The sequence below is a fragment of the Mytilus californianus genome, unplaced genomic scaffold, assembly GCF_021869535.1.
Source record: "Mytilus californianus isolate M0D057914Y unplaced genomic scaffold, xbMytCali1.0.p SCAF_1, whole genome shotgun sequence".
NCBI classification, from domain to species: Eukaryota; Metazoa; Mollusca; class Bivalvia; order Mytilida; family Mytilidae; genus Mytilus; species Mytilus californianus.
This window is the reverse complement of record NW_026262581.1, coordinates 75,453,424-75,469,314: the sequence shown is the minus strand read 5'-3', so window position 1 is coordinate 75,469,314 and position 15,891 is coordinate 75,453,424. Positions and strand designations below refer to the sequence as shown.

The following is a 15,891-nucleotide window of genomic DNA, read 5'->3' as shown; positions in this document are numbered from 1 at the left end:
TAGTTTCTCACGAAAGACGGATATTGATTCCGGAATTCTGAATGATAAATGAATGCAGCCGTGAAAATAAATTGTAATCCAAATGACAGGATATACTATACTGCATAATTTGATTGAATTTTAATGTTTAGTGGACAGCTATATGCTGCTTAACATAAATAACATTTCAATCGAAGACTTCCGGTTTCTAAAAATATCACGCAGTGAAGAACATGAAGTATGGCAGACACTGGAAAGGAAATTTTGAAATACAAGATAAAAAATTGGTCAAGTTTTTCATACAACTATTTACCAGAGTATGTGCATTGTCACAAGTATTTTTTATTGTCCCAATATTGATATTGGTAGGAAAAAACTAATAAAAATAGAAACATTAAAAAATATAAGCAATTTACCAAAATTACACAACAGTCCACTGTACAAATTGGGGTAACACGAATGACCGAATAACACCGTTATTATCCAAATAACACTTGTAATGACCAAATAACACTTGAAATTTTAATATTAGCACATATTGGTGACTTTTAATCATTGATTAATATGAGGCAGGCATTACCTGTGAAAGGGGACGAAGTCTATATAAATTATTTTTTTTTTAATTCAAACATATTTTATTTAAGTTCTAAATGTGTTAAAAAAAGAAACGGAAATACCGTAACGTTTCCGATTTTGGTTCTGTTGTAAGGGATTTTAGTTGTGACGTTATTTTAGTTATGACGTCATATTTAATGTAAACAAAGAAACGCTATCATCAGGTAACGTTTTTCCATATCAAAGAATAATTAGAAATGAAATTGTTATTGTGTTCCTTCCCATATTTTACTAGACTGATAAATATATATTTCACTCAAAGTCGCATGACAAACGAGACCGGAAGAAGGAAGTAGATTTCTGCGCAAATGCGGGAATTAAAAAAAGTTACAAAAAAAAAGTTAACGATTTTGAGATCATTAGTACAATGAAAATTTCGGGAAATTTTCCCGATTTTTTTTTTTTTTTTTTTATTGATTTTTCTACTGTTATAGGGGACTTCGTCCCCTTATTAAATAATATTATATTATAAGTGTATTTTATAACTTAAAAATGATTAACAGAAAGCAGGTAAGTTCATAAAGATCGTTTTAAATTTAGTGTGTACATCCAACATGAGGGGCCTGATGGGGGGGTCTCATCACGATTCATGAGTTGATTTTTTTGTCAATCAGGATTCACAGAAAATAAATTTCCATGATCACGGATCACGAAAAAAAAAAAAAAAAAAAATCTGTAGAAAAACGGATCACGATAGCGAAAATGCGCCGATCACGAAGAACGAAAATAACCCATCAGGCCCTTCCAACATGGCGACCATTGTGATTTCCTTGGTCGCCATGTTGGATGTACACACTATATTCAAAATAATCTTTATGAACTTACCTGCTTTCTGTAAATCATTTTTAAGTTATAAAATACATTAATAATACACTATTATTTATTAATCAATGTTTAAAAGTTACCAATATGTGCTAATATTAAAATTTCAAGTGTTATTCGGTCATTACAAGTGTTATTCTGATAATAACGGTGTTATTCGTTCATTCGAGGTATCGTACAAATTGTATATACATGTACATTGTAAACATTATCACCTGTTGCTGGACTATAGGATCCTATAGAAATCTATTGGATGTAGAACCCAATTTATATTTTTGTGCAATGGAAAGGGAGTGATACATTTTGTTGTACATGTTGTATGTTGAACTTGAAAATGTTCCTCACATATATATTCTACTGAACAGAATATTACTTCATATTTGTTCAGCAATGCTAAGCATGACTATGCATGCATTCTTGATGTATTCATGCATATTAAATTCATCATATCTTGGTGATAAACCGCATTTCTTACAATTTCATTGCAAACAATAAGAAAATAAGGAGATGTATAAGATTGCAAATAATGAAGTAAAAAGGCATTTAAAATCATGTCAGACAAAGGTTCTATCATCATCAATATTATCTTTTTTGCTTCTTGTCAATATTTTTACTGGAAATTGACTCTGGCATTCATAAAATGCTTGCAATACTAATCAAATCACAATTTACCAAAGAAAATGCTGTAATCGATCTCTTACACTATTAGGATAAAACATATGAAATTGAAATTTCGTTGCTTACCTTTTAAAGCCGGCAGTACTAGTAAAGTCATGAAAGTTGTCAAAAGATACCAATGTATTGATTTTGAGTATTTTTCATCATGTTTATTGTGATATAAATATAAGGAGTTGAGTTATTCTCAAGGATGTAAACAACAACAGGTCATTGTATGTATGGCCTTCAACAATTAGCAAAATCCATACTGTATGTTTTTGGAATAGGTATAGGGGTACAAAGATTTGGTTGGTTGTATATAGATATATATACCATATTAACCTAACTAATCCAGTGTTGTCCTTCCATTCGAGCATTACAGTAAGATAGTTCAGATATTAAGTCTTGTACCTGTTATTGTTTACACCCTTAAGTTTTCTGATACTTTAAATGCCAGTTTGGGTATGCCTAGCCTGACATTGGGTCAAGATGTTTTTTTTTGCTTTTTTGTTTATGTCAAACATTTTGTCAAATGAATAAAAGGGTATATATATATATATATACAAGTCTCAATTGAAAACAACGTTCAAACCTATGATCGATGATTGCGTTGGATAAAAACCGCAATTTTTATACATGTGCATGCAAAACAAATTTCTTGTTAGAGGGGTCTAAATACAGCACAAACAACATTTTCCAAAAGACCAAATATATATATATATATATATATTAATGAGACAACAACCCAACAACAAAAAAACAATATTCTAAGCTCTAAATCACTTCAAATATGAAAAGTTGTGAATAATGAGTGAGATTATAATGAAAGTACCATAAAAATAGAACAAAAGACAATCACTAAATAGGTTCCTGACTCACAGGCATATACATATGTAACTAATAGGAGGAAAAGTTAAACTAGATTTTTTAGGTTGAATCCCTCCTCCTTTTAGTCTCAATAAATTAAAAAAACAAATTGAACATAAAATAATGTACAAAAAATTTAGAACAGGAAAAGAGCTTTAATGTGAAATAATGGTATGATGAATAACAAAAATACCCAAGAACAAACAAAACCATATCAAACAATATGAATATCATGGATTTTTTGTATAAATTCGTAAGGGATGCACAACTCGTGCTTTTCAAACAAAATATATGATGTCTATATTGTGATGACCTTTTGCTGAGTAACAATTAATGGTAAACAAACTGATGCTTAACTAACCCTGTTCGACCTGCTGTGCTAATGATTAAAGTGTCTGAATCATCAAATGAAGTTAAATGGTATCCTTGGTAACACATGAAAACTATATAGTATTTTATTTCTTGTAGAAACATTTATCTTGATAAGCCAACAGATCAGTCGTCTAGGTGGTCATCAGATTCTAATCATCCACCACAGGTCAGTGTATTGTCACATGGTCTCCTGAATAATGTTGCTGGTACATTTATATTGTTCTCAAAATGAGCTATATTTTAGGTATAATAGACACATGAGATTTTAATTGTTCATGACATTATGCTTTTATGTATAGTTAAGACAACAGTTAAACACTCATTTACAGCAATGTGGTCAAGAGAAATATAAAAAAAAGAAGAAAATATGACTTTACTTATAAAAATCTTAGTGCATTTATGTAATAGGAAAATATTTTGATTCTAAAACTGCATTGTATATTTAATCAATGCTTGACCAAAATGGCACCAATATTCCCTTCATTTTTGAATAAAAATATGTTTTAGAAATTTTAACATTTGTTCCTTGAATTGTAATGTTATCAGGTAATAATACATTTGAATAAATTTTTTTAAACGTTTTATTTCAGTTCCTAATATTAAAATTAGATAAACCAAGCATTGTACAGACAATAACATTTGGCAAATATGAAAAGACACATGTATGTAACTTGAAGAAGTTTAAGATATTTGGTGGAATATCAGAAAGTCACATGCTTCAGTTACTAGAAAGGTTAGTACATTCTGTGATGTTGAAGGATTTGTACTGAATACAGGAATATACAGATTAGATCTATTCAACTTGACATTTGATTACAGGTAGTTCAAAGGTCAGTACCCAGTAGTTTATGTCAGAACTCAACAATTAATGTTCCATAAGGTCTACTCTATACCATGTCTTAACATAAACAATTTTTTTAGGGAACTTGTTCTGAAGGGATGGAACAAGAGCAAAATTAAGTACTGCAAAATAAACAGACATACAAGACTCATTCAAAACTTAGATTTGATTTGAAAGACATCATTGATAGTACATACCTTTTTGTTGTATCATACAATTTCTGTTCATAATAGGAAAATGTAAGTGCCAATCTATTTTGGAACATGTTCCATGGGAGGCAATCCTTTGCTGGCAGGAGAATAAAATGGACAAATTGCTAAGAGAAATTCTTTTAAGCTTCCAAATATGGACAGGAATGAGCTTAACCCGGTAGAAGTTTCCAAATTTTCTCAGTGGCACATTATACATATAAAACAAGATTTAAACACAAATTATATGTTGTTTCTTACAGCAATCTGATTGATTCCAATTCTGGTGGATATCAGAAAATGATAAAGTCTCTGTTGATATGGTTGAACAGTTGACACAAATAGGTTGCTATATAAATTTACTAGGGTTTGCCAAGTCTTGCTATGCACTTGTACTGTGTAGATGAAAAGTATAAACACCAAACATACATACAAATATGCTAGTTTTGTGTAGAATGGAGCTTTAATTATCATATTATCTGTTCTGATCTTTTAAGATAATATCTATGATAAAAAGGAAAGATGATGTAACAACTTATTTCAGAATTTTAAGTCTGTTCGAAATCTGAATAATATACACAATTTCTCTCCTAAAATGCAACAACATTTAATATAAAAATGTTTCATGTTTTTATACGACCGCAAAAAAATTTTGTGGTCGTATATTGGTATGACGTTGGCGTCGTCTTCGTCGTCGTCGTCGTCGTCGTCGTCCGAATACACAATGGTTTTCGCACTCTAACTTTAGTTTAAGTGAATGGATCTCTATGAAATTTTACCATAAGGTTCAATACCACAATAGGAAGGTGGGGATTGATTTTGGGGGTTATGGTACCAACAGTTAAATAATTAGGGGCCAAAAAGGGGCCGAAAATAAGCATTTTTGTAACTTCCAGACATAACTTGTGTGTTATTGTATGGATCTCTTTGACATTGTACTACAAGATACCATATCACAAAGGGTCGATGATGGGATTGATTTTGGGGTTAATTTCCTCGAAATTTTAGGAATAAGGGGCCAAAAGGGGGCAAAAAACAAGCATTTTTCTAGTTTCATGACAATAACTTGTGTGTAAGTGTATGGATCTTTCTGAAATTTTACTGCAAGGTTCCATTTCGCAAAGGGAAAGCTGGAATTGAGTTTTGTGGTAATTGCCCAAAACGTTTAGTAATAAGGGACCTAAAAAGGGGTGAAAAATAAGCATTTTTTAGTTTCTAGACAATAACTTGTGTTCAAGTGTATGGATCTCTCTAAAATTGTATTACAAGGTACCATACCACAAAGGCAAGGCTGTTATTGAGCTTGGTTTGGGGGGGAAGGGGGGGGTGATGAATCATAGGGGGGGGGGGGGGGGGTCAAAAAAGGGGTAATTATTTTTTTTTGTTTAAGGAATAAGGGGAAAAAAGGTTAAAAAACTAGGGTTTCCATTTTAATAGACAAATAATTGAGTAAAGAACATTATTTAAAAGCAGTGTAAGGTTGGTAATTCAAACTCATTTAAATATCTCACCTGCACTATGTTTGAATTATGTAAATTGGAAATTTGCCAATTATTTTAGTATAATAAACTTCATTGGAAATTTGCCAATATAAAATTTTGCTGATGAAGGTTTTTTGTTTACCTTTAGTCTGACTATGATGTCATTTTCTATTTTAATAGCCTTATGATGTAGTTAAATTTTTTTTAATACTTTTATGATGTATTTTAATGCGCTTTTATGGTTGCAAATTTATTGTTTTAATATAATAAACTCCATTGGAAATTTACCAATAGTTTGTTTATTTTTAGCTATGACTATGATGTCATTTTCTATTTAATTTTAAGGTTACAAATTAATTTCAGTTTTAAATATTATTGTAAAATGTTTGCCCAAAACATTTATTAATAAGTGGCCAAAAAAGGGGGCAAAAATAAGCATTTTTTTAGTTTCCAGACATTAACTTGTGTTCAAGTGTATGGATTTCTCTGAAATTGTACTTAAAGGTACCATACCACAAAGGGAAGTGGGTCAAAAAATTTTGGGGGAGGGGGATTTTTTTTCCTTTTTTTTTTCTTTAAAATTTTCCATTTTAAGTTGGTTAATTCTGATCACAAAGAGAAAGTTGGAATTGAGTTTGGGGGATAATTGCTCAAATGTTTAGGAATAAGGGGCTAAAAAAGGGGTTAAAAATAAGCATTTTTTTTTTGTTTCCAACAATTAATTGTGTTTAAGTAATTGGATCTCTGTGAAATTGTACTGCAAGGTACCATACCACAAACTGAAGGCTGGGATTGAGTTTGGGGGGGGGGGGGGGGGGGGGGGGCGTGATGTGTGAAAATTTTCCACTTAAAGTTGGTTAATTATTTCTGATTTAGATATAAAAGCAAATAATAATGATGTGGTTTGATTTTATCAAAAACTTAAATTGAAGTTATGTATATTGTAAATTTAGGTTACATTGGAATTTAAGAATTGGCTTTGGGGTAGGGTTATGGCTCAAACCTTTAAATAATAAGGGAAAAAAAGGTGAAAAAACAAGGGTTTCCAGGTTAATAGACAAATAAGTACAAAACATTATTTAAAAGCAGTGTAAGGTTGGTAATTCAAACTCATTTAAATATCTCACTTACACTGCTTTTAAATTATGTAAATTGGAAATTTGCCAATAACTTTATTGTTAATAAATGCATTGGAAATTTGCCAACAATTTTAGTATAATAAACTTCATTGGAAATTTGCCAATATAAAATTTTGCTGATGAAGGTTTTTTGTTTACCTTTAGCCTTGACTATGAAGTCATTTTCTATTTTTATAGCCTTATGATGTAGTTGAATTATTTAATACTTTTATGATGTGTTTAAATGGGGTTTTATGGTTGCAAATTTATTGTTTTAGTTTAATAAACTCCATTTAAAATTTGGTAATAAAAAAAATTTTTGTTTATTTTTAGCTATGATTATGATGTCATTTTCTATTTTACTTTTATGGTTGCAAAGAAATTTTTATTTTTAGATATTACTGTTAAATGATGCTGATTAAGGTTTTTGCTATGTTTAGCCATGACTATGATGTCATTTTCTATTTTAATATCTGTCATGATGTATTTAAATGGGCTTTTATGGTTACAAAGGAATTTTATTTTTAGATATTACTGTAAAATGTTGCTGATTAAGGATTTTGTTTATTTTTAGCCATGACTATGATGTCATTTTCTATTTTAATACCTTTATTATGTAATTTCCATTTTTAGATATTACTGTTAAATGATGCTGATTGAGGGTTTGAATGCTGGGATTGATTTTGGGGGTAATTGCCTCCAAATTTTAGGAATTAGGGGGCAAAAAACAAGCATTTTTCTAGTTTCATGACAATAACTTGTGTGTAAGTGTATGGATATTTATGAAATTGTACTACAAGGTTCCATATCACAAAGGGAAAGCTGGAATTGAGTTTGGGGGTACTTGCCCAAAACGTTTAGGAATAAGGGGCCAAAAATAAGCATTTTTCTAGTTTCCAGACAATAACTTGTGTTCAAGTGTATGGATCTCTCTGAAATTGTACTGCAAGGTACCATACCACAAAGGGAAGGCTGGGATTGTTTTTGGGGGTAATTGTCTCAAAATGTTAGGAATTAGGGGCCATAAAGGGGCAAAAAAACAAGCATTTTTCCAGTTTCATGACAATAACTTGTGTGTAAGTGTATGGATCTTTATGACATTGTACTGCAAGGTTCCATATCACAAAGGGAAAGCTGGAATTGAGTTTGGGGGTAATTGCCCTAAACTTTTAGGAATTTGGGGCCAAAAAGGTGCAAAAAACCCAAGCATTTTTCTAGTTTCCAGACAATAATTTGTGTTCAAGTGTATGGATCTCTCTGAAATTGTACTGCAAGGTACCATACCACAAAGGGAAGGCTGGGATTGAGTTTGGGGGTGATGAATCATAAGGGGGTTTCAAAAAATTTGGGGGGGGGATTTTTTTTTCCTTTTTTTTCTTTAAAATTTTCCATTTTAAATTGGTTATTTCTGATTTATATATAAAAGCAAATAATAATGATATGGTTTGAATAGGTAAATTAAAAAATTTTAAGTTCTTAGACTACTTTCATTCTGTGTGAGAAACCTATGCTGTGTCAAATATTTAATTACAATCCAAATTCAGTGCTGTATCAAGCTTGAATGTTGTGTCCATACTTGCCCCAACTGTTCAGGGTTCGACCTCTGCGGTCGTATCAAGCTGCGCCCCAGCGGAGCATTTTATTATAAAATTTTGTTTTAGTTACATGAGTGGAACAACACACTATAGATGTGTGTATTTTTGCATGTTTGGATGATATAAATACAATCTTGGGGGTAAAAAAATGAGCTGGGACCTAATATCCCAGGCTACTGAATGTTTACTTCGAACATTTATAATCTTTTGTGTTGTGGCAGGTTGTGCCCCAGATAGTTTGTGCTTTTCCGTGCAGCTATCATAGAATAGAAATTAAAAAGATAAAATAAAAAATTCAGTTGTCTCACCAAAAACCATACTTTTGCTTATCTTTACCATTTAGTGGGATTTAATGAACTGATCTTAATATATATTTATATTTATATATCTTTATATGATGAGTTTCATTTTTTTACAGCGGATTAAAGAATGACCATATACCAGAATCATTTCCAATAAAACATGAAATAGATGGGAACCACTTTCCATGTAAATACCTCAAAATAGGTAAGATAGAAACAATACAATAACAATGGGTTGTAGATCTTTGAAAGTCTCGGTTAAACTTATTCAATACTCATCCAGAATCAGGGTACCTAGAACTTGAAACCAGTCTATTATTGAAGGTCATATGTTGACATGTAGATGACTTCTGTTTTGCTGTTGTTGGGTTGTAGTCTCATTAAGGTATGACCCACATCTCCTTTTCTTCTAACATTATTAAACATGGTAAAGAGAAAAACCAAGTTGCATGCTAATCCTTCAAAATAGGTAAGAAATAATACAACTCTTTAGAACAATGATCATGATTATTATGGGATTGCTATAAACCTAGGTTATGTTGAGTTTTATTTCTTCAGCTTACCAAATTACATTAGACAAGGAAGGTAAGTCATGACAATTTTGAGGAAAATTCAATATCCTCTATACTTGACATTTCATGAGTATTGGCAAATTCTTATAAACTGCAAGTTGAGATTCCAATCCTGGAGGGAATCAGACAGTAAATGTCTCTGTTGTCATGGTAACAGTTGACATACACAACTTTCTATATAAAGTAATTATGGTGTGACAGGTCTTGCTACATACTAGTACAGTGTAGATGAGAAGTATAAGCACCATATATTTATTTTCCAAACCATACATGTATATTCAGTTCTTCAATTTTTGCATGATTTACTTGACTCTTTTACTGCAGATTTATAGTTCAGGCCAAAATTAAATATATAATTTTTCCTCTATACACTGCCAGGTCAAGAAAAAGCCCCCTTTTAAGGCTTGGATACTAGAACTACATTTGTAAAAAGTGATTTGCAGAAAAAGTTTGGTGCCCTCAAGTTTGATTCAGTAATTATCTGAGGATCTTGGTTTTGTTCTGATCTTCAATTTTGAATATTCATGGTACAAATTTCATGAATGGCCAAATTTGAAATGAAATAATGCATCCTCCTTCCAGCTTGGTACCTGAATTTACAAAAAAGATTGATAATCAGAAACTAATTGTCAAAATTTTAGAGCACATTTTGCGTTTAGAAATGATTAAAAACTATGATTTCAACACCTAAGGCAAAATTTACCATATGCTGATTTGGCTATTCATTTTAGATCTCTTTTTAATCATACATCTTCTCAAGTATATGAGTATTTATACATCCTTGGCTCTCAAACTTTTTCAGTTTAAGCTTCCTGATGAAGGTATATAAAAAATAGTTCATCAGATGCACAATATTTATTATGTGTTAGTTTCATTTCATAATCTGATGAAATTATGTAGTAAAACTAGAAGCTTCATATCAAAGTTGTTAACCTTAGATAGTTTGAGCTGTTTCCTATGGGAATATTTTTTGTTTTTATGTTCCAAACGCCTTGATTCGTCTCTAATTGTTTGCTTTGAGGATATCTGTTAATGGACTTTCAATGAATATCTGTTGATTGCAAATTTAGTATTATCATACATTTACTGTAATCATTGAATTGGTACTGCAACTTGATAATTGATAGTTGACTGCATCATTTCATGAGCATAAACACATTCTTACTAACTGCAGGTTGACTGGTTCCAATCCTGGAGGGAATCAGACAGTAACTGTCTCTGTTGTCATGGTAACAGTTGACAAACACAACTTTCTATATAAAGTAATTATGGTGTGACAGGTCTTGCTACATACTAGTTCAGTGTAGATGAGAAGTATAAGCACCATACATTTATTTTCCAAACCATACATGTATATTCAGTTCTTCAATTTTTTGCATGATTTACTTGACTCTTTTACTGCAGATTTATAGTTCAGGCCAAAATTAAATTTATAATTGTTCCTCTAGACACTGCCAGGTCAAGAAAAAGCCCCCTTTTAAGGCTTGGATACTAGAACTACATTTGTAAAAAGTGATTTGCAGAAAAAGTTTGGTGCCCTCAAGTTTGATTCAGTAATTATCTGAGGATCTTGGTTTTGTTCTGATCTTCAATTTTGAATATTCATGGTACAAATTTCATGAATGGCCAAATTTGAAATGAAATAATGCATCCTCCTTCCAGCTTGGTACCAGAATTTACAAAAAAAGATTGATAATCAGAAACTAATTGTCAAAATTTTAGAGCACATTTTGCGTTTAGAAATGATTAAAAACTATGATTTCAACACCTAAGGCAAAATTTACCATATGCTGATTTGGCTATTCATTTTAGATCTCTTTTTAATCATACATCTTCTCAAGTATATGAGTATTTATACATCCTTGGCTCTCAAACTTTTTCAGTTTAAGCTTCCTGATGAAGGTATATAAAAAATAGTTCACCAGATGCACAATATTTATTATGTGTTAGTTTCATTTCATAATCTGATGAAATTATGTAGTAAAACTAGAAGCTTCATATCAAAGTTGTTAACCTTAGATAATTTGAGCTGTTTCCTATGGGAATATTTTTTGTTTTTATGCTCCAAACGCCTTGATTCGTCTCTAATTGTTTGCTTTGAGGATATCTGTTAATGGACTTTCAATGAATATCTGTTGATTGCAAATTTAGTATTATCATACATTTACTGTAATCATTGAATTGGTACTGCTACTTGATAATTGATAGTTGACTGGCGTCATTTAATGAGCATAAACACATTCTTACTAACTGCAGGTTGACTGGTTCCAATCCTGGAGGGAATCAGACAGTAACTGTCTCTGTTGTCATGGTAACAGTTGACAAACACAACTTTCTATATAAAGTAATTATGGTGTGACAGGTCTTGCTACATACTAGTTCAGTGTAGATGAGAAGTATAAGCACCATACATTTATTTTCCAAACCTCTGTTTTGGAATTATTTACTAGACCTTTTATGGCAAATTTATAGGTCATAAAATGATGAAGAAAAGAAGTTGTTAGTTTTGTTGTGGGTTTTCTTTAGGTTTTAATCACTTGTAAGGTACTTCTAAATTAAATGTGAAGTGTACAGCCATAAACATTGCTTGAACAAAATATAGAATATTGATTGGAAAATACTTTGCACAGTTTTGATGTTGTTTTATTGTTAATAAGGCTAGCCGCTTTAGTAAGCATGTGTGAGCTTTAAAGAATTATGTTCCAAATCTTTTAGAATTAAGTTAAAAATTAGTCTTATGATAATAAGAATTGCAGATCTCGAAACTTGATCAACTATGTCCAACAAATATTATATCGGCCAAATCAGTAATATATGGAGAGCACCCGGTTCTAAGTTACAGAAATTTTCCCTGTTGACATTATTTTGACAAATATGATCAATGAGCATTCCAAAAAAGTTTCATAATTCAAAACTGTCTGCTTTTTCATTACACACATTCTTATTAACTGCAAGTTGACTGATTCTTATCCTGGAGGGAATCAGACAGTAAATGTCTCTGTTGTCATGGTAACAGTTGACATACACAACTTGCTATATAAAGTAATTATGGTGTGACAGGTCTTGCTACATACTAGTACAGTGTAGATGAGAAGTATAAGCACCATACATTTATTTTCCAAACTTCTGTTTTGGGATTATTTACCTGAACCTTTAACTGGAGATTTATACTTCATAAAATGATGAAAAAAGGATGTACAGCCATTTCTTTTGCTCGTTTTATTATGGTTTTCCTTTAGGTCTTTATCATTTGTAAGATTGATTTTCTTCTAAATGAAATATAAATTGTACAGACATGAAAATTGCTTGAACAAAGTACAATATATTGATTGGAAAATCCCATAGGTCACCCTTCTTTTGCTCAATTTTTATGTTGTTTTATTTTTAATAGGGTTTTAGTTAGTACCAGTATGTGGGAGCTTTAAAGAATTATGTTCCAAAACTTTTAGAATAAAGTTAAAACCAAGTCTTATGATAATAAGAATTGCAGATCGAAAAACAAGATTTACTATCTGCAACAAATATTACATAGACCAAACAAGTAAATTATGGACACCAAAGGTTCTAAGTGTAGAAATTTTCCTTGTTTTTCAATATTTTGACAAATATGGTCATTGAGAATTCGAAAAATGTTTCCTAATTCAAAAAAATCTTCCTTTTCATTACATGAGCATAAATACATTCTTAGTATCTTATAAACTGCAAGTTGACTGATTCCAATCCTGGAGGGAATCAGATAGTAAATATGTCTCTTTTGTCATGGTAACAGTTGACACACACAACTTGCTATATAAAGTAATTATGGTGTGACAGGTCTTGCTACATACTAGTACAGTGTAGATGAGAAGTATAAGCACCATACATTTATTTCCCAAACTTCCTTTTTGGGATTATTTTCTTGACACCTCTACTGCAGAATTATAGTTCATAAAATGATGAAGAAAGGGTGTACAGCATTTCTGTTGTTAGTTTTATTGTGGTTTGACATTGGGTTTTCTTATCATTTGTAAGGTGTATTTATTTCTGAACAAAATATAAGTTTACAGGTGCAAATATAAATGTTCAGACTTCAAAATTGTTCTAACAGACTATAAAGTCTAAAATTTTGATTGGAAAATCCCATAAGTCACCTTACCTTTGCACTGTGTTGATATTGTTTTATTGTTAATAAGGCTTTAGTTATCATGTGGGGACTTTAAAGACGGATGCTCCAAAACTTTTAGAATAAATTTTAAAATAAATCTTATAATGATAAGAATTGCAGATTTTGAAACTTGATTTACTATCTGCAACAAATATTATATACGCCAATTCAGTAACATATGGAGTCCAGATTTCTAAGTGTCAGAAATATTCTTTGTTGACATATTTTTGACAAATATGGTAATTCAAAAAAATTCCAAATTCAGAACTGTCTGCTTTTTTATTACATGAGCATAAATACATTCTTACAAACTGCAAGTTGACTGATTCCAACCCTGGAGGGAATCAGACAGTAAATGTCTCTGTTGTCATGGTAACAGTTGACAAAAACAACTTTCTATATAAAGTAATTATGGTGTGACAGGTCTTGCTACATACTAGTACAGTGTAGATGAGAAGTATAAGCACCATACATTTATTTTCCAAACTTCTGTTTAGGGATTATTTACTTGACCCTATAACTGGAGATTTATAGTGCATAAAATGATTAAAAAGGCTGTACAACATTTCTGTTGTTAGTTTTATTGTGGTTTTCATTTAGTTTTTTTTTACTTGTAAGGTGGAATTACTTCTAAATGAAATATAAATTCTACAGACATAAAATTTGTTTGTACAAAATATAAAATATTAATTGGAAATCCCCATAGGTAACCCTGCGTTTGCACTGTTTTTCTGTTTTATTGTTAATAAGGCTTTAGTGAGCATGTGGGGGCTTTAAAGAATTATGTTCCAAATCTTTTAGAATAAAGTTAAAAATTAGTCTTATGATAATAAGAATTGCAGATCTTAAAACAAGATGAACTATCTGCAACAAATATTATATAGGCCAAACAAGTTAATTATGGCCACCACGGGTTCTAAGTGTTTCCTTGTTTTTCACTATTTTGACAAATATGTGTCATGCAGAATTCCCCCAAAAAGTTTCAAAATTCAATACTGTTTGCTTTCATTGTATGCAATCAGAAAACCAGTCTTAGAAACTGCAAGTTGACTGATTCCAATCCTGGAGGGAATCAGACAGTAAATGTCTCTGTTGTCATGGTAACAGTTGACAAACACAACTTTCTATATAAAGTAATTATGGTGTGACAGGTCTTGCTACATACTAGTTCAGTGTAGATGAGAAGTATAAGCACCATACATTTATTTCTAAACTTCTATTTTGGGATTTATTACTTGACTCCTCTACTACAAAATTATAGTTCATAAAAGGATGAAATTATTAAGTAAAACATGAAAGTTTATCTCAAAGGCATAGTAGTCCTTATATGACTATGGCTGTTTGGTTGGGACCTCTTTCAGGAATGTTATGCTCTAAATAATTTATATCTACTGGTATTTGTCTCAGAATTGTTTGCCTTGGTTGTGCTTGAAAAAGGTCATTCAAGAATCATAAGTTGTTTGCATAAATTTATTATCTGTATATATCAAATTTTCTTATTTAATTTGTATTGCTGACTGTTGAAAAATTGTCACCATTTCTTACATGTAAGCGTTGCTGTAGTGCAAATTACCTTAAAAAAGTTTTTTTTACACTATGGTTCAAGAAGTATAATACTTATAAATAGAAAGTGGAATATTCAGTCGCATTAATTATGCAGAATTCTGTATGTTTTAAGACACAAAGCTAGGATATTAGGACATTAGATAATCATAACTTTGTAAGAATAGACAACATGGTCAAATGAAAAAATGATTAGACAAACAATGAACTATAAACAATACACACAGAATAAGACGTTGATACTACGTTAAAATTGAGACATATTTTTTTGTATAATCAGCATCAATACTTATCTAATAAACAGGAAAAGATACATGACTTCTAAAAAAGAGAATAGAAATTTATGGGCTTTCCTTTTAGTTATTTTTAGCATGGCTTGTTTCAAAGTAGTTGGACCTATCAAAACAGGTGAATGGATTGTATTAAACTTTAAAGAAAACTTTCATCACATTATACTTTCATTATTTATTTTTTTTATTTTTCAGTTCCTATTCAGTCCTGGGGACCTAGTTTTAATTTCAGTATTTGGTATGTAGAACTACAAGGAATCTCAGACTGGAATATTGTAAAACCAACAATGCATTGGTACAATAATGTAAGTTATATAGTTAAACCAACCATGAAGTACATGTAGTATGATAACATAACTTATTATATATATTTAGTAGTAAATACAAGTAAATTGTATGTGTAATACACTCAATGGCAATCATGCTTTATCAGCCATCCGTGATGATATAGATATCAGTTACGGTTGCAAAGGCTTTATCAAACC

The 15,891-nt window shown here is 30.9% G+C and overlaps 1 protein-coding gene across 2 annotated transcripts in view; it reads left to right on the top strand.

Moving 5' to 3' along the window:
- The first annotated feature begins 69 nt into the window (after window positions 1-69).
- LOC127707529 (muskelin-like) overlaps window positions 70-15,891 on the top strand; it is a 43,605-nt gene continuing 27,783 nt past the window's right edge. Inside the window, exons 1-5 of one of the 2 annotated variants that reach the window (XM_052212117.1) lie at window positions 70-296; window positions 3,409-3,478; window positions 3,903-4,045; window positions 8,954-9,042; window positions 15,602-15,711. In XM_052212117.1, the coding sequence (XP_052068077.1) occupies window positions 220-296; window positions 3,409-3,478; window positions 3,903-4,045; window positions 8,954-9,042; window positions 15,602-15,711 (489 nt within the window). In that variant the 5' untranslated portion in view covers window positions 70-219. The remainder of the gene's footprint in view (window positions 297-3,408; window positions 3,479-3,902; window positions 4,046-8,953; window positions 9,043-15,601; window positions 15,712-15,891) is intronic. The other variant, XM_052212107.1, reaches the window with a different exon arrangement.